This window comes from Equus quagga, chromosome 1 (assembly GCF_021613505.1).
Source record: "Equus quagga isolate Etosha38 chromosome 1, UCLA_HA_Equagga_1.0, whole genome shotgun sequence".
NCBI lineage: Eukaryota > Metazoa > Chordata > Mammalia > Perissodactyla > Equidae > Equus > Equus quagga.
In genome coordinates, this window is record NC_060267.1 from 132,108,664 (window position 1) to 132,136,340 (window position 27,677).

The following is a 27,677-nucleotide window of genomic DNA, read 5'->3' on the forward strand; positions in this document are numbered from 1 at the left end:
TCCACAGAGGTACAAGTCCTCTATCACCAGACTTGAACAAATTCCCCACAGATGCAGAAGAAAAGTAGCAAGATTTGCTTAGACTCCTAGGCTGTCAGATCTAGAAGGAAGCTGAAAAGAGCAGCTGCTTTTGGCAATAGTACTTTGGTTCACCTTTGAGGCAAAACCCATCCTCTAGTCTCAGGTCTTGTGGCTGGACTGGCACTGACTCCACGCTCCCCCAAATCCCAGGTTAGATGTGTGACTCACGCCTGGCCAATCAGAACACTCCATCCTGTTGACCACTGTGATTGGTTCAGGAAGAGATAAGCAGTGTCTGAAGCCATGAGAGTCAGCACCAGGGCCTTGGCTGGAACCACGAGCAAAGAGAAGATTTCATTCTTCTGGGGGCAGGGGGCTCTACTACGAGGATGTGAACCTGGAGTTGTTGATGGCAGTCTCGACACCACAAGGGGAGGAGAGTCTCATCTGAGAATAAAGCCAAACAAAGGAAAACAGAACCAAGAGATGGCAAAAGGCAGATTCCTGACAGCATTTGGGCACCTAGATCCAGCCATGCCCTAAGAGAGCTACACTTTGATACTTCAGTTTCATGATTCAACAGGCTCTCTTTAACCACCCAAGTCTGGCTGAGCTGGATTTCTGTCACAGCCAAAGGGACCGGATTCACTAAGACAACACATTATCAACTATCTACATCAATGGTTCATGAACTCTGCTCTGTGGAGTCCCCAGATTTGCTGAACTACAAGTGAACCAGAGAGACTGAGGGCCAGGGGCGCCCTGACCCCAATTTAATCAGAGCAGCGCTTTATTTTACATATGATGGCTGTTATGACTTCGTTGGAGCAAAAGAGCTTTGCTAATTAAGAAGGAAAAAAAAGACAGCTCTTCAGTTCAACCAGCTGATTTTAGAGGTCCAGAAAACCCAAGTGGCTTTCACAAAGCAAGCTTGTGACTGGAGTATGCCTCCACCCATTCATCTAGCACACTGCCGGTTAACTCCTAATGCTAAGGCTGCCAATGCTGCTCCTATCAGCCTTGGGTCTTGCTTCTGGGATGGAAGCAGGTCTGTGGCTTCCAGGCACCTCACCCCAACATGTAAGAGGGTCCAACATGGACCTCTGGCTTCAGTTACCTGCACACCCTGAGTTCAGAGCCACATACCTGCCATGCTCTGGGCACATGCCCCAGTTGTCATGCTTCCCAGAGTGTATCACAGACCACGGACATACAGGGTTAGTTGTTTACTAACCAGTAAACAAAAGACAGTAACATCCCAGAAACATGGTAGGCTTCATTCCAAGAGCCTCTTTAACTACAATGGATGGTGTCAACAATTGGAGCTCCAAACAGGTTCAATGTTTTTGCATTTTTAAAGATCACGGTATGAGAGAGCTTTGCTTAGAATCCTCTTCTTTGACTCATGCTGGGCTCATGTAGAAGTCCCACAAGTTTGCCAGGGAACAAACTTATTTCTGTACCCACCGCCTGTCAGAGTACAGGGTAAAACTTCTTTTCAGTATTCTAAATTAGTGATGTGGTTTTTGAAAAGGCTTTTGGAATTTATCATCTTTAAAATAAAATAAAAAAAAAAAGCGAAATCTGGTCACTTTCGAGATAAGCTAATTAAGTCCCATCTGTCTCAATGTAGCTGCCCTCTATTTTGAAGTGAAAAAAAAAGAGAGAGAATCCAAACTGGCAATAATGTCCTTTTAACTGAATAAACCAACAGTTTTCTCATTCTAATGAGCATAAACTGTTTACAGAAAAGATTTTATTTAAATTATCCAGAGTGATTACTTTAAATGCACAGTTTGGTTAAAAGCTACAGTCATAAATAATTAATTTTTCTTTTAAAAAGAATTATGCAAATTTAAGCCAGGAGGCTAAAAATAGAAAGCGTCTAATCACATGTGAATAGAGCTTGCATTTCTCTCCCTTGCTACTTTGTCTCCAGGTTTCTGTCTTTGCACCTGCTGTGAATACAAACAATGCCTGCCCTTGCTCACCACTGTCTGGGGTAGTTCTTACGCTCCCTGCCAATACTTTATGCTCGTGCTGGACATTGAGTGAGGCCACAAAATGGGTGTGACCTGCTTTGTGTCATGCCCCAAATAATGCCATGTGCCTGTGAATGTTAGCAAATTCTTGGTGATGGAGGGAAGACAATCAATTGATCAGGACATGTTTCCTAAGCATCTATCCTGAGCAAGCATTCTGCTAAGTGAGCAGAGCTCAGAGAAATAAACTCCTCTTTAAGGAACTTCACAGACTATTCATAACAGAAAGTTAAATAAAAACACAAGATAAAGACTAGACAGTAAATCTTCAAGTGCCCAGAGGTAGCAGCTTGTTAACAGTGCACAGCAGGAGACACCACAGGAGCCAGGATTCTGAGCTTTGGGCTTTTGGGATTTTCAGGTCAGATAACCTGAGATTCCACAATCCCTTTTACCTCATCTGGCCCTGCCGAGCAACAGAGGCACCCCTGAACATAGCCAAGAAAGAGAAGCCCTTTCTAGATGATGGGCTGCTGCCACAGGACTGCAGGATATACAGAGGACTGCCAGCTCACCAGGGCAATGGCAGCCCAGCAGCAGGCAGGATCAGGCTCCAGAGGTGTGAGCGCCGATGCACAGGAAGGATGAGCTCTAAGCACAGAGAGGCTGAGATGTGTTCTGGTGTTACTCCAGCTGCAGGAGTTCTTGTGTATAGGAAGGGAGCTGCCAGGGGCTTCAACAATTTGAGGAAGATAGAAGCGGATTCTGGAGGGCAGCAGGTTAAGGGGGCAGAACAAAACTTGTGAATGGCATAGTCAAACATAAGGAATTTCCAGCTCCTAGGATTATGCCCATAGAGTTTCACTTGGCCATCAGCTGTTTTTAAGGTTTTGAAATGAATACCCGTAGATGGTGTGTGCACGCTATAGGTCACCAGTCCCCCCAACTCAACCCCTATTTTCTTATACCCAGAGTTCTCCAGCCATTTACTTCACCAACCTGGCCCCTGCGAACATTTATGTCTGTGCCCCCTGATGTGGATGATAAACAACATGTGCACATGAAAGTGTTGGCTTGCAGCAGCAGCAGGCAACCATGCTTTGGCTGCCACAAAACCAGCAGGCGAGAAGGGAGAAGGCAGGTCCCTGGGAGAGGACACTACATCAGTTATCCCTCCAACATCCCAGTAGGGCAGAGCCTCTCATTACCCCCTTTTTATACAGGATGAAACAGAAGTGTCAAGCAAACAGTCCCAGGTGACATCTGCTAAGTGGCAGATGGCATTTGAACCCAGGCTCTCTGGCTCCAGGGCTGTGTTCTTAGCCAGCAAGGCACACCCCTGCCACTTCCCTAAGTGTGGAATACCTTACCAGGAAGAAAATAGAAAACATTCCTCATGACATAAGAAATTTGTTTGACTCTTTCTCCAAAAACTCCATGCATACTCCATATTGCAATTCTTTTGGAGAACAAAGAGGGTAGATCTCAGAAGGCAGAGGAATAGGCGCTCGCACCTGCCACAGTCTGTGTCCCTTCACTCGCTCCACCCAACGGAAGCTTCAGCCTCCACTCAGGCTCACTTTAGATGTGACTCAAATGGCCTCAGTGAACGTGGCCATAATCCACTTTTAGTTTAGAGGAGCTTTAGAGAAAGCTCTAACAGCTCATATAGCTAGGACTAAATAGCAATTTAATGAGTAATGAGTAAATGAATCAGAGGTACGGATTAAATTTCCATCCAAATAACCATAGGTTTCTCAATTAAGAAGGGAGAAGGCATGCTTGGCTAAACAGTTTGATTTTGGCCATAGCCATGTGGATTTTCCCAGCTTACTTGCTGAATATGGCAGTGCACACAGATCTGGGAGGACTCGGGCCTTGGGTGTGCTCACAAACTTTATTCAGAACCAAGCATATGATGGTAACTTTACAGTGTCAGGAATCTCCACTTGGTTATCATAAAGGAATTCCGACATCACACCACTCAATGTTTACGTAGAGAGCAACCCATGGGTGCTCAGGCACAAGGCAAGTGTTTCAATGCTCAAAAAACTCACTGATTTTGTTTTAAAACATTTACATTCTACTGCAGAAAGGACAGTTGTTTTTTAAAACAAATACCTTTAATGGATATTTGGGAAAGTTATTCAACCTTTCAATGCCTCCGTTTCATCTTCTACAAATGCAGATAACAAAAGCACCTATCTTATAAGACTGTTATATATTTATACTTAATGATATATTTAATTTTATATTTAAATATAATATTAATGTTACATTATTTAGAGATAATTTGACATATGCGTCAGGCTCTTTGAACTGTGCCTGGCTGATAGTGAGTATTCTATAAAGGTGGTACAATTATTATCATTGTTTTTGATTGCTCAATCAGTATTGCATGGACCCAGGGAATGATATGTTTTCTTTCACTCAGCAAAGTTTATTAAATGTCTCCTACGTGCCAGATACTGAGAATTGTTGGAGAAAACTTTTAAAACTAAATATCTGGGAACACTTGCTGATGGCAAATTCAGTCCACTGAGTCATTACTGCAACGGCTATCATAACGTGAATATTTTTAATATCCATAGTATCACCACCTAACTTTGTGTTACCCATTACAGTTTAGATAGCATCTGACCCTATGAAGTGGGGAAACTGAGACCCAGACAAGGGAAATGATTTAAGGAAGGGCCAATGAGGGGCAGAGCAAAGATTTCAACCTCAGTCTTCAAACTCCAAGTTGAGGGATTCTTTTCCCAATGTCCATTCAGTTGCCAAGAGCCTCAGAAATTCTGGGGGGTGGCCACTGACATTACAGTGTGGAGAGAGACAAAGGTCAGCTCCTCAGCATCCCCTGTCTTCCCATTCCTTCTCATTAGGGGAATTTCAAAAGTGAGTTTTTGAGACACCTCTGACTCGTTCCCACAATGGATACTAAGAGTAAGACAGTCACTTCAGAGACATCAGGAGTCTCAAGGACATTAAGGTGTCTGGGCACCCCAAGAGATGTTCCCTCACACTTGACACTGAGTACCCGGGTGGAGGTGGGACCTTTCTGAACAATGAGGCAAGGACTATTTAGACAAAGCCCATAGGGTGAATCAGCCAAACATAGTCACCTCAACAGACTGAGAAGTGGTAGACAAAGATTCACTATGTTGAGCAGCAACCTTCCTTAAGATCATGAATACCCAACACTGGTACAAAAATAAAAGGATTTTCAAAGCCATTATGACCCATATCTATTTCATGATCGACACATGAGATCAGATGGTTAAAAGATTAAAGAAAATATGAGTTACAGAATACAGCAGGATGCCCCATTAATAAGGAAGTTTATGGCAACTGCAATAATAATGCTGGGGACAGAGTGGTCTAAAGTGATTGTCATCAGAAGCCTACAGTAAGGAGTAGGGAATTGCTAAAGAAAAGGAAGACTGTAAATAGCTACCTTCCAGTTTCATAGACAGAAATCAATTGTGCTTCTGGTCCAAATTTTTAAGAGAAAATGAAAGATTCATGGTGATTTAGATTTCTTAAAAAATCCTAATGCTGCCTAAGTTGATTAATGATAGGAGTTTGAAAGATTATATAAAGCAATGGATTTGGGCTGATAAGGTGGTTTAACCCAAGAGATTCAGATCATATTGTTACCGTGACAGTTTGTTACCCATCACTAACTCAAATGAGCTACTTCAGAATTAAATTGCTCTGAAACTCAAGGCAATTGTCATTAAATGTGCTGTGAGTTTTGCATACTCATTCAAATATGTGTGTGCAGGAAACACACACAAGAAGAGAAAAGCTCTGAAACGTGGGAATGGTAAAATTTGGTTGTTTTCATCTTTCTTTTTGTTAACTGAAATTAATGAGTAAACCCACAGAGTCTTTCAAATAACAATGGCTTCCACATCCCTATATAGGAAAATTTGAAAATCTAATATAATAAAACATACCAAGTGTAAGTCATATATTCATGAACTCATTCATTCAATCACACAATGAGCATCCATATAAGTATTGTGTATGTAGGCCACATGCAAAGACAAATAACATACAGGCTCTCTGAGGTATCATCATATGTGTCCCCAGTTTCAATATTCCATATGTAAAATCAGTTCTGGGTTTTTTTAACCATGCATGAATCAGATGGATGTGAAATTACAAACTGTTTATCCACTGGATTATAACTGAGTGATAAACTCATCACATTCACAAATTTTTTTAGTTTTAAATCTATCAGAACTAATAATGCCATTCTTTGCTTTTTATTTACGTTCTAAATATCTATTAAGCATCAGTCCCTGGACTAGGGAAGAGTAGCGGACATAAGAGACCTGGTTATTACTCTGTGCTTGGATGCTACAAATTTGTGAGACATAGGAGTAAATTAAAGACAACTACATTGTATAACTGGGCCATGAAGCCAGACAGGGATGGGTCCCCAGAGGAAGCAGTACTTAAAAAGGGACTTGAAGGATGAATAAATGTTGGGCAAATACACTCAAGTATAACAAGAATCAAATCACATTCCCCCAAATGGAAACTATTTTACATGAAGGGGATCAGATTACGCCACCCCAAAATATGCCACTTTGGCATAAAGATTATTTTGAGCTAAAGACAGTTGAAATACAGCAGATGCAGGAAAAGCTCTCTACCCTCCCACTTTCTAAAGGCAGGGTATAAATTTTCCTTTGTCAAGGTGCCCCATTCCCTCTCCCATATCAGGAATAGGAAAATGACTCTTAGCCTTGGGGGAAACTCTTATCACCCCAGAGACTGCATGAGATCAGTCTGCAAAACAAACCTTACTACAATAACCCTTATCTTCCGTTAGTTTCCCCCATATATTTACCACCCCTAGAAGCTCAAACTCATTTTCCTTTGTGTTGTCACTTTTTCACAAATTTATCACTCTTTGTTAAAATTGTATGTAAGTCCCATCCCCATCACTCCACCCCCAGGTCTAACTGCCTCTTTGAGTCTTCACTTGTTTTCTATAAAGGCCTCAATACGTACACATAATAAACCTTCTTTCCTGTTAATGTGTCCTTTGTCAGTTTAATTTGCAGGGCCTGTGTCATTAAACTTAAGAGGGCAGAGGAAAAAGTTGTTTTCCTCTCCTATATACCTATTAATTTATCCATCCTACTATTTGTGTGTGGTATTGTGTTGGGTACTGGGAATACAATGAAAAAAAAAAAAGTAAGGTCACTATCATGTGTATTTTAGGTTAAGCCAGAGAGTCATACTTTTTAAAACAGTGCAAGCAATATGTAATAATAAGCTGTGCTAAGTGGTGTCGAGAACAAGAACTGATTCTAGGAGAGAGCAATAAGTGATCCCTTTTATTTGGTGAATCAGGGAAGAGATTTGTAAGTTAAGGCCCAAAGATTAAAGGAATTAAAGGACAATCAGCCAGGAAACAAGTGGGGGCCCTGATGGCAGCTGGTGGCTGGGTGCTTAAATCCAAAGGCAGGTAGAGAGTCTAGAGATGTAAGAGTGAAGTCAGAAGACCAATTAGGAGTGTACAGGTATAGTCTAGGCTGGAGAGAGGTTGGATGACACATTGCAAATGGCAAGAAGGGAGATGATTTGAGATCTCCTGAGATAGAACAATCTTCCCATTTTTCATTTGGAGAAAGTAAGGAGCAGATGTTATATAACACAGTGTGAGAGAAAAAAACAAAAGTGAAATCTCCTGACCCTTTCTGTGCATTTTGTAACCTATTGAACTTCTGGCAGAAACATACCTTTCAGCCAAGATATTCTAACAGTGGGATTTAGATACAACTGACCCAGACCCCATGTCGGGGGAAACCCCTGGTTCTGCTGGGGGCTGCTGGGATCCTGGGGAAGGATGGTACTTCTGGGCCTCCAGTCACCCCTGGATCTGAGCCACATCCTGCTCCTGCTGGATTCACTCTGTTTGTGCACCATCTTGCCATCCTACCTGCACACCTTCTCGTTTCCTTTCCCAAAGGGTAGAGATGTAGAAAACTGGAAATTTCCCATGCTTTCCTCCTATAACTCCTCCTCTGAGGCCTTTGAGAAAATGTGGCAGACTTTTGGTAAGATGCAGGGGGTTACATTGCAGCAGAGAAAATAACATATAATTAAATAAGAGCTATCCCTGCCCTTGAAAAGGTCCTAAGTCGCTTTGCCCTTCCGGAGTCAGGTTCCCCGCCCTCCTGCTAAGCCTGTTGTCCTCTCTCTTCTCTCAGGAGGCACGTCTGCATTTCATTTGTCCTATTTTCCTATACAGAGCCATTTTGTTCTGCCTTCTCTTTCATTCCAGGCACTGCCCCGGGGCCTCGCTTTCACATCTTAATGGCCCCAAATCTTTCCTGAGGAATTCTGATTTGGAGATGAATATTTGGCAGTGATTGAGCATGGAGGGAAAAGGTTAAATCTGATCATCTCTTCTTAAAAAAGCAAACAATCTTAAAGTTGATTATTTGGGGGACAAAAAAGCACAGTTCAGTTAAAGAAATGCCTGACAATGTTGCTGCTTCTCCTCCTAGCCTGTCCAAAACAGTCTGTGAGCAAAGGTTCAGAGAGGCAAGGTTTCTGAGACATACAAACTCTCAGTCCCAAGGTTAATGGACAATCTCGGAAGGCCTCCAGCATAAGCCACAGCTCGAGCTGCTCTGTGAAATGCAGAGGTTCCCAGATACTCAACTTCCTGAGTCCCAAGGTTCAAACACTCTGTTACAGCCCACCTTCAAGACACCTTGGCTTGTTCAATTGTGTATCTAAATTTTTGATCTGCTTATTAACACACTGCTTGACTGGCCTGACTACCCATCAAGGTGGCCAGACTTTCCGTTCAAAGTCATTAAAAATGGCCCCAGGAGTTTGATTCAGGACCTTCAATTTCCTTCAGGAGAGAAGCTGTGTATATCAGGAATAGCATATCATGATTTTTGACATGGTGACAGCAGTTGGAGTTATATAAATTATAGGATGTGATTACAGTGTTTGCTGTGATAACACCATCACAATCCTTTTGTGATGTATAACACATTCAAAATGCAAATTCCAGGATATTTAAAAGCCCATCAAGTAGAATTGTTATGACTCAAGATTTAAACCCAGGAATGCTGCGGTTACTTTTACAAGCACTATGAGCTGTGTTTTCCTTCTGTCATTTAATATAGCACATAGAGAGCTCTCCATGTGAGAGATACATGTTGCAAAATTTAAAGTTTCCTATCTTGTGTTGCCAACGCTCTGGGGAACACAAGTCAGGTTTCCGTGCCTTTATATCTCAAAGCAGGCACTGGGAGTTTTTCAAAATTCCGTAGAAGTAATGTAACTCAGGCTTGTGGGAACAGGAAGGACATTTCTAATCTCACATCAGGCATTTTAAAGACTTTGGCACTCTGTACTGTAGCTTGTTGGGCTTGCCCCTCATCAGAGTACATCCATAGAAGTGAGACACCTTCCCACATCCCATCAGAGAGCACAGGCCTCAGCCCCAGGCAGGCAATCTAGCACTGAATCCCATTTGTTCCACTAATCATGCCACCTCCTTGGACACACTCCTCAGTCTCCCTAAGCCACAGCTTCCTCATCTGGTGAACAGAGATAGAAGGACCCACTCGACAGGGATGCAAAAGCACTCAGCGCAGAGTCTAGGGTACATTTTAACTGCTCCAAACTGTGGCTCTAGCATTCCAGTTATTCTTACTGTGCTGCTCAAAGGAGGCCTGACATGCTGCACTGTTGGGAAGGATGCTTTTGAAGATCACCACTAGTTTTCACAGCTCAGCCTTTCCTCCCATGATTCTCGGTTTACCTGCTGGACAGAGCACAAGCTTAGGAGCACTGCAGATTCCAGCACTGTAATTGCTTCTTACTCAGTTGTTTCTAAATGATGCAGCCATAAAGACTTCTGAGACAGTGAGGGGCAACAGTAGACTATTTTTTCTCTTTCCTATTCCCAAGCAAGGACTGGAGCTTCCAGGCAGGACAGGCTGGACACTCCACTCAGAGAAGGGAGAGTGGCTGCAAAGAGTGAAGGTGACTCAGGGATGCCTTTCTCCTCGGAAAGGAATACACACAGGCATGACCCACTCTATCCCCCTTTTTTTCGGAGAGTGTCAGAATTTGGCAAATTTAAAATAAACAGAAGGCAGAATTCATTCCACAAGACTCTATGAAGGAACAATAAATAATAATGTTATTCTGAATTTCTAGATAATGATGATCAGTATTCATAGAGTACTTGCTATGTGCCTGACATGGTATTAAGCAATATTATCTTTTTAAATCTTGAACTCTGTAAGATCAGCACCATTATTATTCCCATTTCACAAAAAAGAAACCTTGACTGTATATAATACAGTATCGTTACGTGGTATGTAATTCACTGTGGAATACTTCAGCATGGATGGTGTGATATAAATGTGTAAGCTAATTTTAATCTATATCTCAGAGGTGGTCAATTGCCCTAATCAGGAATACACATTCCAGCAAGTATTTAAGCAAAAGGCAACATGCGCTACAGCTATTTATCCCTGGTCAACACCAGAGGTTTTGCCAGTTACCACAATCGACATTGGAAATAATTTTTTATTCGTAACCTGGAGGTGTTTACTCTATGTGGATTGGGTCATAGATTGCAGAGACCCTCCTTTCTCTGTGTGAACTCACATAAGGACTTTGGGAGCCCAGTGGCCTTAATCTTTAGGAACAGTGCCCCCGGCTTGATTGCTAAATAGTCTTGCCAGCTGCTGATTCAGGCTTCTCAGTCACCTGACTCCAAATAGAAGGTTAACTAACTCCTGCAAATATCGCATCTGTTCTGATGCAAAGTGCCATCGGAACACCAGAAAGGATAGAGAGCTGGGGCGTCCTTGAGTTTTCAGAACAGTTGGCTTTTGTGCATGCTGTTAATAAATGTTTGCAAGGATGGCAGAATTTGTCTAAGACTTGTTTTCACTATAGCCTGGTTAGGAGATTGTGAGGCAGCAGACTTATAGCCCTCACTGCTAAATGTTAGAGGCTACGGATAGCTAGTAAAAATAATCCAATAACTAGAAATGACCTTACTGACTTGGATTGTTCACTGTGGCGACTTAAACAGAATTTCCTAAAAATGAAAGCTATGACATCATAGTGCCCAGCATAGGAACTGACCCTCAGCTTAATAGTTGTCTGGGCAATGAATTAGGTAACCATACATCATCTGGTTCCACAAGTGTCCCTCGAACAATAATGGCCAAAGAGTAGACTCTCCTATTTGCTGACAACTAACAGCAGAGAAGGAAAAATCCAGCTGCATAAGAGACCATGAAGTCCATATATTCTGAGTGCTCCTAATTCAGCCCAAAGTTGGATTATCATGGCCAGAGAAATGGGAAATTGACAGACTTGATCTAGATACCATGAAGTCTGGGGAAATCAACAGACCTTACAAAAATGTATGGTTCTGCCAATATAGCAAAGGGCTGCTGTGAATCTACGCACTGGGGCCAAGACACAGCCCTCAATGCGTTTCTGCATTCCCAGCCACCAATTTTCTTTTCCAAGTTTGTTCTTGTTTGCATTCAGTTGTACTTGGTTGAAAATCTGGTCTTAATAATATTAATAGTTAAATTAAGATTATTTTAACCTTTAAATAACTTATGTTTAACAAAACCACATTATTTTCTATGTAAAAAGACCCACACATTTGAATAACAAAATAAAGAGAGTGAGTAATCTCACTTTAAAAGAAGGACTTTTTCAACACAATACAGTTTTGTTACATACGTACTGTCATGCAGTGATCAATATTTCTTAACTTGAGAATTCCATGCTTTTACATAACAGAAAGCTAAATAAGAAGCAGATTGTCAAGCGTTACGATGGTGAACAGCTGCCAAAAATCTATGATTTTTTTCCCCCTCTCATTCCTTTAGCATTCTGTTGCAAAGTTATATTGAAAGACTAATTCATTAAGTATTTCTCAACATCTTCTTCAGAAAACACACCACCATTCTATCATATCAGACTTTCTGGGAATTTTCCTTTCCAGGCTGGCCCAGAGTAATTAACTTGGCCTGAATAAGGATGGTAATTAAAAGCAGACAGCATTTATATTTTGATGGAGAATTGAGGGCTAATGCTAAAGAAGCTCCATGGACCTGAATATTTTTCCTGGCCTCTCCCAATATCAAGTTTCTTCAAAGTCCACCTAAATTACGATGATGCCCTACCAAAAAAAAAAATCACATTCCACTCTTCATCCATAAACCATATCTTTAGCAAGAAAACCACCGTTAGGAACTTTTCCATCAGACATAAGTAATGTAGTGTAAACAACGTGCCTTAAGCAATCAACCCTTCTCCCAGCATATTGCTTTTAACAACATACATAGAAAGGGAACATTGCAGAAATCTGGTTCACTTTTGAAAGTTCCCTGTTCTTCCACCTAAAATCAGTGACTGCCACTGAGTAGATGAAGTTGGCATTCATAAAAACCAGTTGCTTCGGACCTGAACTTAACCATTCAGCTAAGTTTTTAAAAGGAAAGACAAATATGACAGTTGCATTTTGGGGACAATATTTTAAACTTTATCTTGGTACCGGCCATCCCTGATGGTCTAGTGGTTAAGATTCAGCGCTCTCACTGCTGTGGCCCAGGTTCGTTTTCCAGTCAGGGAACCCATCACTGTCTGTCGGTTGTCATACTGTGATGGCTGTGTGTTGCTGTGATGCTGAAAGTTATGTCTCTGGTATTTCAAACACCAGCAGGGTCACCCATGGTGGACAGGTTTCAGCAGAGCTTCCAAACTAAGACAGACTAGAAAGAAGGACCTGGCAACTGATTTCTGAAAAAAAACTGGCTATGAAAACCCTATGAATAGGAGCAGGGCACTGTCTGATACAGTACCTGAAGATGAGAGGATGGCCCAACAAGACTGGGTAGGGTTCCGCTCTGATGTACACAGGGTCACTAAGAGTCAGAATCCACTTTATGCCACTAACAACAACAAATCTTGGCATTAACGACAATTGTCATCCACTTTGTGGCCAATACGCTTTATTATTTCTTCTCTAATTTTTGGTGTCTCATTCTACCTTTTCATGAGAAACATAGCATAGAGTGAGAGAAACAAACTCTAGTGAGTAGTAAAAAGAGATTGGGGGCATGACTAAGAACAAGCAATTAGTTCCTCTGAGTTAATATTAAATGTGTGGTACTATGTGCCAAGCACATTACCATATCATAGAGATACCAGATAGACTTTGCCCCAGTTCTTACATTACTGTTGGGAAGACAGATCAAAAAAAATTTTTTTTTCCTGCTTTTTTTCTCCCCAAGTGCCCCCAGTACATAGTCGTATATTTTAGTTGTGGGTCCTCTAGTGGTGGCATGTGGGATGCCGCCTCAGCATGGCCTGATGAGCAGTGCCATGTCTGCGCCTCGGATCCAAACTGGTGAAAGCCTGGGTCACTGAAGTGGAGCGCATGAACTCAACCACTAGGTCCCAGGGCCAGCCCCTCAAAATCATTTTTTTTTTAAAGAGGGGAAAAAACATCAAAGCACTTAACTGAAATAATGATAATAATTATAAAAGATCATGATTTCTATGAAGGAAACCAATAGGGACCTGAGATGGAAGGCCAATGGACACATGAGGGTGACATTTTGGCAGAGACATAGAAAATGGGCAAGAATCTTGCCCCCACTAAAGGAGGAGAGTGAGAGGGCAGTCTTTCCAGTTCAGAAGGAGAAGCATGTTCAAAAGCCCGGAGGAGGGAGAAAGTTCGGGAATGTTCAAGCAACAAAAACGTGACCAGTATGGCTGATGTTTTGAGAGTGAGGGAGAGTGGTGGGTGATGCTGGGGCTCTGTTGACCATGGTAAAACACTTGGAGGCAATATACAGAAAAGCACACGGAAAGCAAGGAAATGCAAAACAAATGTATGGGGTTATTTTTAAGGATTTCCTGAATGCCCATTGCATATCCAACAACCAGATATGATTCTGACAGTGTCAAAACCTTTTGTAAAAATTCCAATTTTATCTTAATGAGGACATGGCTGATGTTAAACCATCTTTCCTAGTCAGAATTCCATTATCCTAGCTCGTCCAAGCACGGACACATGAATTCAGACCTCCTTGATGTATGTTGTAAATGCTTCCTTGGGTTGGTGGTGTTGAGTACCTGAGCAAAAATCCCAGTCACATGGTGAGGGTGAATCCACTGACCATGTGTATAACAAAGATAGCCTTGAGCAAGTCTGCAACGTGCCGAATGAAATGTTGGAGCTGAAGCCATTCTGATAAAACAGCTATGAAACGTAGAGATTTTAGACGCTCTCCAACCTTGAGATGTCTGATTCATACAGTTGAGTATTTCTTGGGCGCCTACCGTGTGCCCAACCCTGTACTGATGATACTATACCACAGTGAATCAGACACCATCTCTCTCCTCAAGGAGTTTATAGATCAGTGAGATAAAAAATAAATCTGGAATTTTTGATATAGTACAAGAACTTCTAGGATGGCGTTAAATGCTTTAGAAACATATCATGAGGGCCCCACTCTAGACTTATTGGTTGACAGTCAAAATAGCTCAACCATGTGTGAAGACCTTTCAAACCGGGCTTTGAAATGTTTTTCAGAGACAGACCGAAAAAAAATCATCCAATTTGATCTTATGATGGCCCTGCCCTGTAAGGTGTGAGGACAGTCCTGCCCGTGGGTCTCTTCCATTGGAATACCATGGGAGGTCAGCTGATGAACAAGCTATAAATTTGAATCCTGTTCTTCTTAAAGGAAGGATCCTTCACATGGAAACAAATGCTCCTGAACAGTGGGCTAAGTGAGAGAGAAACAGACTGTGGGATGAGTACTCCACTCTTGCTTCATCCTGGGCCACTTTAATTTGATCACTTCAGAAGAGAAATCAGTTACAAGAGTGTTTAATAGTTGTTTCCATCAACCAGCAAAGATGTTGATGTTCCAGATTTTTTGATTAAACATAATGGAAATTGATTTGAAAACACGTTCCTTTTGCCTGAATAACCAATTGTCTTTGCTTTTCCCTTTTTTTGATCAGAACAAGACAGAATTTCCCCCAGGGAACTGGCACTGAGCATCATGCTTGGTCTGGACATCTAATGGCAGTGCATGTCATCAGCAGAATAAGACTGAAGGAGCCCCCAGTTGCCATATCACTCATAAGCAGGTGTGAAAGGCCATGAAGGAATAATATTTTAACGGCAAGAGTGATCCTCTGCCAGCTTTCACTAGAAGTAGTTTAAGAGCCCATGTCAGGTAAAAGATTCTTATCGATGGTATCTTCAAGCCGTGGCCTCAGAGACAATACATTTATATTTGGCACAGCTATCCTTATGGAATAACAGTAAAAGAATTAAATACTTTACATAGAGAAAATCCTGTGTACAACAAGAGAAGAGAAACTGGCAGCTGATATCAAACCACAGGCTGATTCTCTGGGATTATTTCAATTGTTCTTCATGCTGGTAATAAGAGGAATGTGTTCATTTTAGTTTAAACCATGTCAAAGAATGAGAATCAGTTCTGAGAACCTAAGTTGCACAAATATCTGGGCCGTGAAGGGGGAAAAAGCAGTACAGATTTAACCATAGTGGCCAAAATACCTCCCTCAGCTCTCAGAAGGTGCAAGGGAGAGGGGTTCCTACCACCCACGTAGCAGGATGGTGGATGGAGGAAGGCAGGGTCCAAGATGTGGGAGGAAGGGAGAGGACCAGAGAGGGGCACTTGGGGCAACTGGGACTAAAAGGAAGCCAAGGGCTCAGAGAATAGGAAAAAAGACATGCTCCTAGAGTTAATATTAGAGCTCAGATGGGGATGCAACTTAAAGAAGCCTTATATAGAAAGACAGAGAGCTAGAAATGCCAATTCCTTCAGAGTCTAATCATTTCCTCCTACCCATCTCTCTTTCTTACAGAATCTGCTATCCACAGCCCTGGTTGATCTGTTTCTATCATAAGACCCTTCTCCAGCCATAGCTGATTGAGTAAGGTGTAGACATACAATCTCAAGGGCTAGAGTAAGTTAAGCAATTTGCTCAGAAATGAACTCAGATACACTAACACTGAGTTAATCCCTGTTGAGTTTGAACTGGGACAGCATGTAAAGAAGGACTTGGAGGAGATCATATTTCACCCATGAGTGAGGGCTGCCAAGAGAACTGGTCTCCAGAGAATATAAGAAATACAGCAGACTTTGTGGAAAAAAGTGCAGGTAATTTGGTTTTCTAATGCAACCTCAGACACAACCTCCCAATACCCCTAACCATCTTTCCTAACTGGACCCAACCGAGTACCTTATTGTAAATTTAGGTGCACAGCAAATTATCCACAGCAGAGAATCCCATTTTGCCATTCTCAGAGGCTCAGCGATTACTCAGAATACTACTTAGGCTCTGCAGTGCCAGGGAGGAGCAAAAAGTGCTTCAGTGCTTCCCTAGGCATTCAGGAGGTAGACAAGCAACTCGGGCCCCATACCCCCACTCCCCAATGTCTTCTAGAGTAGTTGTGCTTCTATGTTTTATACATCAAGGGTCCATGGAAACATTTGACTAGATAAAGGGCTCTATTGCTTTAAAACATGGTATCATAATGAATACCATACTGATGGGATACATGATCTGGGGCATGGATTAGTTTTGGGTTCTATGAACAAGTTCTATGCAGGACACTGTTACTTCTCAGTCCTCCAGAATCAGTTTCCTCTGGGACTGGTTTCTTCCACACTCTGAGAATCAGGCCATCAATTGTAGCTCCATCTCACCTCTCGGTATGGGCTTGTGACCCAAACAGGCCTATCTTAGGCTTGATGTAGACGCTGGAAGAGAAGGGGAAAAACCAAGGGCTGTAAAGATAATGAAAGTCAGTGGATGGTAGAGGCCATCTTTGCCAGCCTGCAGAGAGGGCCTGCCAGGGAATTAAGTCAATAAGAGTCAAGGAACAAGTCAAAATAACATGGAGGTATCCCTAAATCTAGTCATGCCTCAAGAGAGAACTACATAGATATCTTGGTTTCAAGAGTAAACAAATTCTCTTTTTGACCTTTGCTACCTTGAGTTGGGTTTTGTCACTTGTAAACAAAGAAACTGAATAATCTATTATGCTAAATAACTATTCAGGATAAATGGTCTTTTCCATTTCTATAAGGTCTTATATCTGTTTCTAGAGGCTGTCCTTTCATTATAGACAGTTGGAAATTATTATACCATAATAGCAGAAACAACAATAAATCTAAAAATCTAAAAAAAACACTTGAAATATAATTTTTAAAAAATTTTCAACACTAAGCTTTTCTACTAGTTAGTCATCCATACAGTGTGTTAGAACTTCTTCCATGAGGAGAATAATTTTCTACCTTTGGTTCATAGTAAAAACACTAACTCAAAGAAAAAAAAGGTTGAGCTCAAAACAAAACAAAAACTATTTAATAGGGAAATCTAGAATCAAATCTAGAATCAAATTTGAATGATAGAAATGGTACCAGGAATCAGGAATGCACTCATTTTTAACATCACCATCTCCTGGCAAAAAAATGATTATAATAGTAATCTGTTTCAATGGAAATAAAGTACTGTAATATTTATAGTCTGTGCCAGAGTTATAATGACTGCAGGGCCAGAAGTGAAGTGTCACAGCATGCTCCACATGTTTTTAACACGGTTTCTAAAGGCTCTGGAGGCTATTAAATTTAATGAACCCATCTGCTATGAAATAGAGGTCCCAACGTAATCAGTTTCCTCCATGCCATGTAACGCAGATGGCATTCTCTGTTCCACAACCCAGCAGGATGGTTTATGTTTCCTTTTCGTGTGTCTCTTTGTTTTGACGATTTGAACTTCTTTGATATGCAACGGTGTCTTGGGAAAATACTGTAAATTCGGTTTCCAAGCGCCAACTTCCTTATGATGGCTTCAACCTCCGGAGTAATTGCTTCTAGGCCGTAAGATGTTGTAGCTTAAAGCAATCACCCAAACGACTCCTAAATGGCCTAGGTGCCATTCCTAGATGAGAAACTGAAACAAAGGTGCAATTTATCAAATGCAAAGCATTTTCTCCAAGTTGGACTTAGTGGGGGGTGAGGAGGAGGGATACATGTCCAATTTGCAAATGCAACTAAATTGGTTTGAAAGTTCCTACAAATTGTGCACTGAATTGCATTACCAGCAAGGGGAGGGGCAGGAGAGCTTGGTAATGAATTCTCATTATTTTAAATGGTCACATTCCCGCTGTTTCTAAAAGATTTCTTTGCTTCCCTTCTGTGTGTCGCTGCGGCCTGTGCAACTCCCCAGGAGGGTTGATCAGGGATGCTGATGCTTCCGCAGTCTGATGCCACTTCTCTCCTGCATAGCTAGTTGGGGAACATTCCCAAGATGACTAGGACCCAACTGGAAAGTACAAGTCATTTGCTTACAAAATGGAACAAATTCCATCGTTAATGATTTTTCGCTCTGCACCTAAGAGATAATGACTGTGCAGGACTTGTATTCAGATGAGGAAGCCCCTGAATTTTAGAATTCTGGTGTTTGCTATTTTGTCAATTAATACATGAGATTTTATTAGATTAAACGTAATTAATGTTGTTAACATTAATTCATTTATTTGGGCTTCACCAGGAAAGTAAATTGAACAGAACAGCCAGGCAGGAAACAGAGTATTTCATCAGACTGGTAGCAATAGGCAGGGAGGATGGGCCCTGAAAGGGGAGTTTTGTCAGCCTCGATTCCAGATCAGGCTTGCAGTTCTTGACTCTCATGTGCAAGAATCCAAACTCAGCTCTGCTCACAAACTTTCATCTTGAGCTTGTCCAGACTCAGAACTGGATGAATCAATATGTAATTAATAAAAAGGGAAAGTACTAAGCATATAGGTCATTTTAAGCTATTCATTTAAGTATTAAATCCATTATATAATTACATTTGCTGCTGCTGGGTTTTCAGCTATAATAACTGATGAGTCAAGCAAACAGAAATTCCTTTTGCCTTAACCACCAGATAATTACGGAGAGAGAAGACTTTTAAGACCACATTAAGCAAACTTGTGGGGTCAAGTGTTCAAATTTACTAGATAATCAACGAATACCTACTTCCTTAGTCTTTGGTAGAAATGACAGCAATCAGCAGAGTCACACGTCTTCTGATTCCTAAAGCAATCAAAGCCACTTTCAGACTACAATGTCTCGAAGAGAACCAGGCTCCTCGAGACGTCAGTGTTATGCAGAAATGTGATGATAAGAGCAGACATGGCTGTCCTGAGATTGTCTCTTGACAGAGAGTTTGTTGGAGGAGGCAGAGGGTGCATTTCCTTCTGGTATTATCTTTCCCTCTCAGACCACAGCACATGGACAGAGACGGTTGCAGTAGGCAGGACTCTAAAATGGCCCCCAAGGTTTCTGCCTCCACAAGTACCCATTCCTTAAAAGCCCCTCCCCTTGAGTGTGAGTATGATGGGATACCACTCCCATGATTAGGTTACCATCAAGCGACTTTGAGTTCACTAAAACAGAGACTATCCTGGGTGACCTGACCTAATCAAAGAAGCCTTCAAAAGAAGGTGAAGCTTCAGAGAGATGCACACTTGCTGGTCTGGAAAAAAAGCAAACAGCACTGTGTGAACTGCCTATAGCAGCCATGTGGCTAAGAAATGTGGGTTCTAGGAGCTGAGTGCAATCCCTAGCCAACAGCAAGCTAGAAAACGGGGACCTCAGTTCTACAATTCCAAGGGACTGAATTCTGCCAAGAATCTGAAAGACCTCAGAAGAGGCCCCTGAGCTGCAGACAAGGACTGCAGTGTGGCCAACACTTAATTGCAGCCTTGTAAGACCCTGAGTTGAGGGTCCAGCTAACCCGTACCCAAACTCCTGACCCATAGGAACCATGAGAAAATACATTTGTGTTGCTTTAAGCAGCTGTTTATGGTAATTTGTTATATGGCAATAAAAACTAACACAGCTATCTTGGCAATGCTGACCCACATCACAAGAGTATGTTGGTAGCTCTAGCTGGCAATCACACTACTCACACACCAACTGTTGGCCCTCCTCTCTGTGTCTGGGAAGGTCGTTCTCCTTCATGGAGCACACAGTTCCAGAGGCTACAATAAGGCAGTAAGACAGGAAGCAGACACTAACACAGCTACAGATCTACCACATCAACCTCAGATGAAACACGAATCAAGGGAATCTACCTTATAGAAAGAAATAAAGAAAAAGTGAGTAGCAATTTCCTCTGTATGCTGCTTTGCTCCTACTTAACACACTGGTAATTTTTCAGTAACTTTCTTTAGAGTCTTTCCAAGGCATTCATTTACATATTCACAGAATTAATAACTTTGCTTTTACACTCATAATTCAGTGGTTTAAATGATATTTAATTAACTTATACAATTATGATAAAATTACAACTGGCATCAACAGGTTTGGGAAGGAAGACAATTGACTTCTAGTTAGTTTGCAGCTCAACTAGGGGAACAGCTATGTGAATGCTTCTTGCACCAGCATGGCCTTCTAGACCAAACGTCCAGTGTGCTGTGGGCAACAGGCACAATCTGTTCTACAGCAAAGAGAGGGCATTGAGTCGGTTAAATAGCAGTCAGGGTTTCTACCATATTTCCCTTTCCTTGGGCAATCAGTCACTGGTTACCCTACTAAGGCTGTTGGGGGGCTCTGCCTGGCTAGTGCAACACAACCACCAGTCTTCTTTGGGAACACTGACCCTAGGCACCAACGCCAGATATTAACACACAGCTCGTAACACGTAATTACAGCAAAATCAATTCCAAAGGATTAAAGTGTATCTCTAGAAAACAGTGCTTTCAAAGTACTCATCAAACTTAAGTACCAAATACTATTATCAAAACGGTACAAGCCATATTGTAGTTACCATGTGAGACCTGGCTCGAAGAAAGGGGAGTATGTTTTAAAACTTCCCACAGCCAAGGAGAAAAATTCACACCAGGTTTCCTGAGGTTGGGAAATGTGAGAGGTAGTATTTATTGCATTCTCACCATGAACAGACATTTAGTCCTTGGAGTCAACGCTTGAAGGAAGGTTTTATTCCCATGTTGTAAATGAGAAAAACAACACTCAAAGAAGCTAAGTAAGTAACTCACTTAAGATCACATGGCTAGTATGGCATAGACTAGTCTAACTCTAAATTCAATGCTCTTAGCTAATAAACTAAGGTAGATTATAAATATATTCAAATGTCGAGAAAATTCCAGAGCTGCCAACCCCACCAGGACATCAGACTATTGAAATGGGATCACCAGTCTCAGTGCCAAGTACTCCCGAGTTTGGTCTCTTTCATTATTGCAAGCTGGGACACATTAGGGCAATGCTGGCTTAGGACTATTTTGGATGTGTCAGGACAGTCTCAAGCTTGCAATTGCTGACCTCCGCAGCCCCCCAACCCTTAATCTTCTGAGTGGTTCCAAAGTTGGTGGGCTCATTTAGAATTTAGACTCTTCAGATGAGTTCAGCACGTGAATCCTACTTTGACCCCATATAAATGACAGGGGGCTTTTGTCCTTGCCCTAGCAGAATCCAGGCCAGGATGAGGAGTTTGAAGAGACTGTTGCTTCCTGGCCAAAGAGACACCTGTTGGAGCAGCAGCTGCCTTGTCCTCTAACAGGGCTAGCACAGAGGAAGACAGAATCCCTGGTGTCCTCATCAGCCCAACAGGTTTCTCAGCACCACCAAGATGAGAAGGAACCCTCAGAACATTCTACTAGGGGATTTATTTATCAGGGCTACTTGCAAAGATAGAAGAGAAGCTTGGAAAGCATGGAGTTGATGCTGACCTATCGTTTCAGAGACAAGCATATCCTGGTGGTTTAGATTCATGTACCTCAAAGGGTTCTTGAAGAGGTGGAATAAATGATCTCTGTCATCTTGGCATACTATTTTACTCAATATGGAGCCACTTAGAGCCACTTATTTTATTTTCAAGTAAGTAAAGATGATCATGGCACAGAATGCAAATTTCACGTAACTATTTAAGATAAAGCACAAGACTTCAAAGATATTTCCTCTGCAGCTACAAGCCCAGAGGTGCTCCCAGACCATCTACTCTGCCTCTGCTGTCAAAAGGTCTTTAGTGGAAAAGGTAGAGTAGCAATGGGTTCTCCCTCTCTCTTAACTGCCCCCTCTACACAAACATATATATGCATGTAGGTGTGTAACTACTAAATCTAAAACAATTGATTTAAGTGATTAACGTCATCTAAAGCAAGACATCACATTAACATAAAGCTTTATTCTCTTCCTTGCCATCACCTTCAGGGTTACGTATTGCTGTGTAGAATATTTCCTAAGTATGGTGTGTCCTACTCCAAAGGCACACGATGTCCATCTGATTCTCACTGGTGACACTAATTTTAATGATCCACTCAAGATTCTGTCTGGATTCTCTCACCGTATAGATACTATTTTTTTCTCTCACAGGTAGTCAAAAATACCTAGGGAAGCTCTTTGAGACCATCAAAATATCCTGCTCATCATCAAAATTGCCCCCCCCCGATTTAGCATCCACTGATGACCTTTGCCCTAACCAGTCTTTACTAAAATGGCTACAAAATGGTGATTTTCCATCTCCATGACTCCCTCCACACTTACCAGTCAGCATTCCATTGTACACTATACTCCTCCCCACCCATTTCATTATCTGTTTAGGTCATCTCTTTGAGATTTGTTTATCAATTTACTCTCAGTAAGGACACATGGATATCTGTTTTATTCAAAGGGTTATAATCCATTACTGTTGTTTTTTATTTTGAAGTTCAAATTGTCCCAGAGCTGACTCGTGAGAGCCCCTTCATGCTGACTCCTGTGTCCTTTTGACATGACCTCATTGCTGTTTTAGCACTTCCTTAGCTTTTGGCACAAAATATTCTAGGCTTTTTTAGGGGGTGGGGTACCTTCCCTGCCCCAGCCCTGGAATTAGCAATTTCTCTAAGGAATCTTGGTTTTCAGAAGCTAGGAACTGGGTTCCAGATGTGCTCATTGCTACGGGGGTGCCGCTGCTTCTAGGCCCTTTCAATGGACAGAGAACGGGTTTCATTCTGATACCTTCCATGCAGTCTCATTCCCCAGGTGTCTTGTCTTTCCTATTTACACCTTTGCTCAATCCTAGATACTCACAAAATAGATTCAGAATTGCTAGACCCATGTTACTACCAATGACACTAAAACAAGTTTAAAATTCATTTGCAGTTCTTTTTCTCCCCTAGACTGAGGGTGTCAAAGTACCTTGTTCAAAATTTAACGTTGTGTGTAACTACTATATTCAAAAGGTTACTTTTGTTCCTTTCCTTTCTGGATAGTGTTTTTTTTTTTTTTCATTTGAAATGTGGTTGGATTCATCTGGTTATGTTTGCATTCATTATTAGTTTCACCTTCATTCTTGTTGATTTTATTTTAATTTTTGAACATGTAAAATATCAACTTGTTTTCAAGAGTCAAAACTACGCAAAAAGGTATACTCAGAGATATCTCGCTCCCTCCGCTATCTCTTCTCTTCTGAGTTCTTTCCTACTTCCTGTAGGTAATCAATTTTATTGGTTTCTGATTTAACCTTTCTGGGTTTTTTTTTTTGTAAAAATAAGCAGATATATGTATATCGTCTTATTTCCTCTTCTTTCTTACACAAAAGGTAAGACTACACATTATTTATACTCTAGTATTTTTCTCATTTTACTTAGCACTATATCCTGGAAATCATTACATATAAGCCAATAGAAATCATCCTCGTTCTTGTTTTTAACATTAAGACTTCATTATGTGTAAATACCATAGTTTATCCAATCGATCTCTTGTTTGGGTGTTTAGGTGACTTTTAATATTTTGAAATTACCAGCAATTCTGCAATGAACAAACTTATGAGTATGTATTTTTGTATTGCTGGAGGTTCATCTTCAGGGTTAATTCCTAGAAGTGGGATTGCTGGGTCAAAGGGTAAATGCAAATTCCCCTTCATAGAGATTGTTCCATCCTGTCCTCCCATAAGCAGTGTAGGAGTGTCCCTTCTCCCACAGCCTCACCAACAGAGTTACAGTTAAGCTTTTAATTTTTGCCACTCTGATAGGGGAGAAATGACATCTCTCTACAGTGTAATTTGCATTTTTCTTACTATGAGTGAAGTTGTACATCTTTCATTTGTTGAAAAGCCATTTTTATTATTTTTTTATGAATTGTCTACTCATGTCTTTTGCTCATTTTTTTCTATAGGAATCCTGGGGTTTCCCCCTCAACTTTTAAAAGTTCTTTATCTCTTAGGATTATTAGTTCTTTATGTGTGCTATATGTTGCAAATTTTCCTTCCATTTTACCATTTGCCTTTTGACTTTGCTTATAGTGGTTTTCGACTTTCGAAAGTTGGTTTTTGTTTTGTTCTGTTTTTATTTTAAGTAGTCAAACTTACTTGCTCTTTTTTTCTGCATCTGGATTTTGGAGTCATGGTTAGAAAACCAGATCATCGAGGAGTTCACCCAGGTTTCGTTCTAATGACTTGTACAGTTTTGTTTTTCACAGTTTAGATCTCTGATCCACTTGGATTTCTTTCTTGAGTAGGATATGAAGAATAGAACTAATTTTATCTTTTTCTAAATGGCTACCTAGTTTTCTCAAAAGCATTTATTACAAAGCTCATTCTCGCCCTACTGATCTGAGATGTCACCTTTATCATATACTAAATTTCCATATGTAGTTGGGTCTTTATTTTGGACCTTCTGGTCTACTGATCACTCTGTCTATCCAGGTGCTGGTACCACAATATTTTAATCATAAAGAGTCTGCTCTTTATTTTTTAAATTCATGAAATAAACAAAATAACTGATCAAACTGGCTGTTGAGGGTTTGTACACAAACCACTGGGTGACTTGATCACATCAATCCTGGCTAGCCACACTCCTCCTCTTCGTGCCTGAGTTTTCTGCCTTACCCAACCACGCGTAAGAAGAAGAGATGAAACCATCACTGTTGCTGCTATTGTTGTTACTGTTCGTATGGCGCCAATATAAACGAGGTGGCTTAATTATTTGGTTTCTATGATTCTAAACCAAACTGGGCTCAGACTCTGAAAGTGATAAAAGCCCAAGGTCTCTCAGGCAACCAGAGAGGGTTTTTTTTTTTCAGCTTAACACACATCTCTATTCAGAGCGATTTCTCCCGGGGAAAGGGTACCTCTCCTTGACCAGCTCATATTTCTATGGTTCCACTGTGTACTTCGAGGCCGAGGGGGCGAGACTGCTGTGGTGTCCCCCTAGATGGGTTCCCATATGCTATTCCTGCCCTGCAGTTGCCAGAAATGCAGCAGAAATAGGAGAGCCCAGGGAGAGAAAAGGCAGCTCACAGCAGCCATTGAGATCACTTTAGAGGACAGCTGGGTCTGGGTTACAGTGATTAATGTGATGTTAATCCCAACAAAAACGACGGGAAGGAGGTCCTGTGAGAACATTTACAATCAATAAATGAAAAATGCCACTCCCATCAGGCTCATTATCACTATGAAAAATCACGCTGAAATTACACAAGAAACCCGGCATTGAGCCATTACTTGATGACTGGCAAAGCCCCTCCTTTTAAGCTAATTCAGCATCAGAATCTTTTGCTTGGAATTCAGCTTTAGAATGAGCCCACGGCGAGAGTTCCAACACCAATCCAGTGCCTATGTGACCACCATTGAAGCATACTCTCACTTGTCATGGGAAGAAAATGCAGCTCACTTGTCATGGGAAGAAAATGCAAATGTGGCAGTGACTCGAATTCACTGCTGAAACTGAGCTCGTCACCTTCTCAAGTTGAGACCCAAAGATTCATCACCAGGCCTGAGCCTCTGAGACGTCGAGGACTGAATCCAACATGCCTATAATCATGGCTATGCTGACAGAATTTGTACACATGTGGGAAGGAAAAAAAAGTAACTAGAGAAGACAAGCAAAAAGTGAGTTTTCTTGTGCTGACCAGACACCTTCCAGAAGTGCCGCTTACATTCTCTGATATTACGATTTAAAATGTTTTTTTATTTTTTTGGTGAGGAAGAGTGGCCCTGAGCTAACATCTGTTGCCAATCTTCCTCTTTTTGCTGAGGAAGAGTGGCTCTGAGCTAACACCTGTGCCAATCTTCCCCTATTTTGTATGTGGGATGCTGCCACAGCATGACTTGATGAGCGGTGTGTACTTCTGCACCCAGGATCCGAACCTGCCAACCCCAGGCCGCTGAAGCAGAGTATGCAGACTTAACCATGACGTCACCAGGCTGGCCCCTCTGATATCAGGATTTTTTACCAACCTTGCTTACCAAGGGGACCAATGCAAGCTGTACAACAAAGGAAAATGTTATTGAACCCCACAATTAAGGAAAAGTGATACAACTGCCGTCTCACATCCCCAGATGAAGGTACACCCTCAGGCTCTCCCCCAGGGCCCTATAGACTCACAGTGCTGTCAATGTAAGCTTCTGTCCACACCACGTCGTGCTCTTGGTCAATGACTTTGGGCCGGCTGAGCACGTGGAGGTATTCCATGACATTTTCCTGCACATCAGCCAAGGTGGAGATCTGGGTGAAAAATCCTGCCAAGGGAGAACTAAGTTTAGTAAAAGACAGAAGACCTGCAACTAAGGGGCATGCATATGCGATGCGTTCTTGGCCTCTAGAAATTTTCTTTCTTTTCTTTTCCTTTTTAGGCATTATATATCCTCTCTACCATCACCCACTTCACAAGTAATGTGTTCATGTTAGAAAATACAGTCAAGCAAAGGGAGGAAAACTAAGATCAAGCATACACTCACCTCCCAGAGGAAACCCTGCTAACACTGGAGAGTGTCTTCCCAAACCTTGTTCTACACATATGCACACAAATAAGTATCTTCCCTCGCAGAAAAGGGAGTGCTCTCTACATGCCATTCTGTAACATTTTTTTTTCACTTGAGTGATTTTATTCCCAATGGGCAAACTATAGACCACAAAATTTAAAGGCTATCCCCTTTTTATAACTATAGTAATAGTTATGATTAGTTTTTGAGTGCTTACTAAGACACACAAAATTTGCTAACCACTTGATAAGCTTTGTCTCATTTATTCTTGACAACATGATGAAACGGGGATAACAATGTCCACTGTAAAGACAAGATGACTGAGGCTGACTGAGAACATGGGTTTCGCCCATGTTCTCACAGGTATCAAGTGGCAAACACAGAAGGTGAACCTAGGCTTATGAGTCTCTTAATCTGTGCCTTTTGCTTCTGAAGAATTTTGACTGTTGTATGTTTGAGGCTGAAACTCCAGCTCATACCCTTATGTGGTTACCAGACCTGCCTATGAATATGCTGGGTAGAAACCGTTTCCAAGTAACAGAAATAGTTCTAAACCACCACCATCTTGTGGATGGGGATGCCATTTTGATGTCAAGTTCAGGGCACTGCTATGTTCTTCCTCAGCTTGGGGTCCTGTTGGCTTTGCTGTGGGTTAGGAGATGTTGGAAGGGAAAGGGTGAACTGAGCACAGGCCTGGATCCCTAGGAGGGGGCCCTTCCTTCAAACGTTGATGGAGGGCTTTCTTGGTGCCGAGCACAGGAGAAGCAGGGATTAGCAAGATGAACACAACCCCTGGCTTCTGGGGCCTGGGAGGTCTGAGTAAACAGACAATTCCAAAATAGC

General features: G+C 41.6%; 1 protein-coding gene across 3 annotated transcripts in view; it reads right to left on the bottom strand.

Annotated features, from left to right (window-relative positions):
- Positions 1-27,677, bottom strand: part of CACNA2D3 (calcium voltage-gated channel auxiliary subunit alpha2delta 3) — an 827,558-nt gene that overhangs the window by 250,449 nt on the left and 549,432 nt on the right. For all 3 annotated transcript variants that reach the window (XM_046679102.1, XM_046679095.1, XM_046679111.1), the window contains one exon: positions 26,458-26,591. In XM_046679102.1, the coding sequence (XP_046535058.1) occupies positions 26,458-26,591 (134 nt within the window). The remainder of the gene's footprint in view (positions 1-26,457; positions 26,592-27,677) is intronic.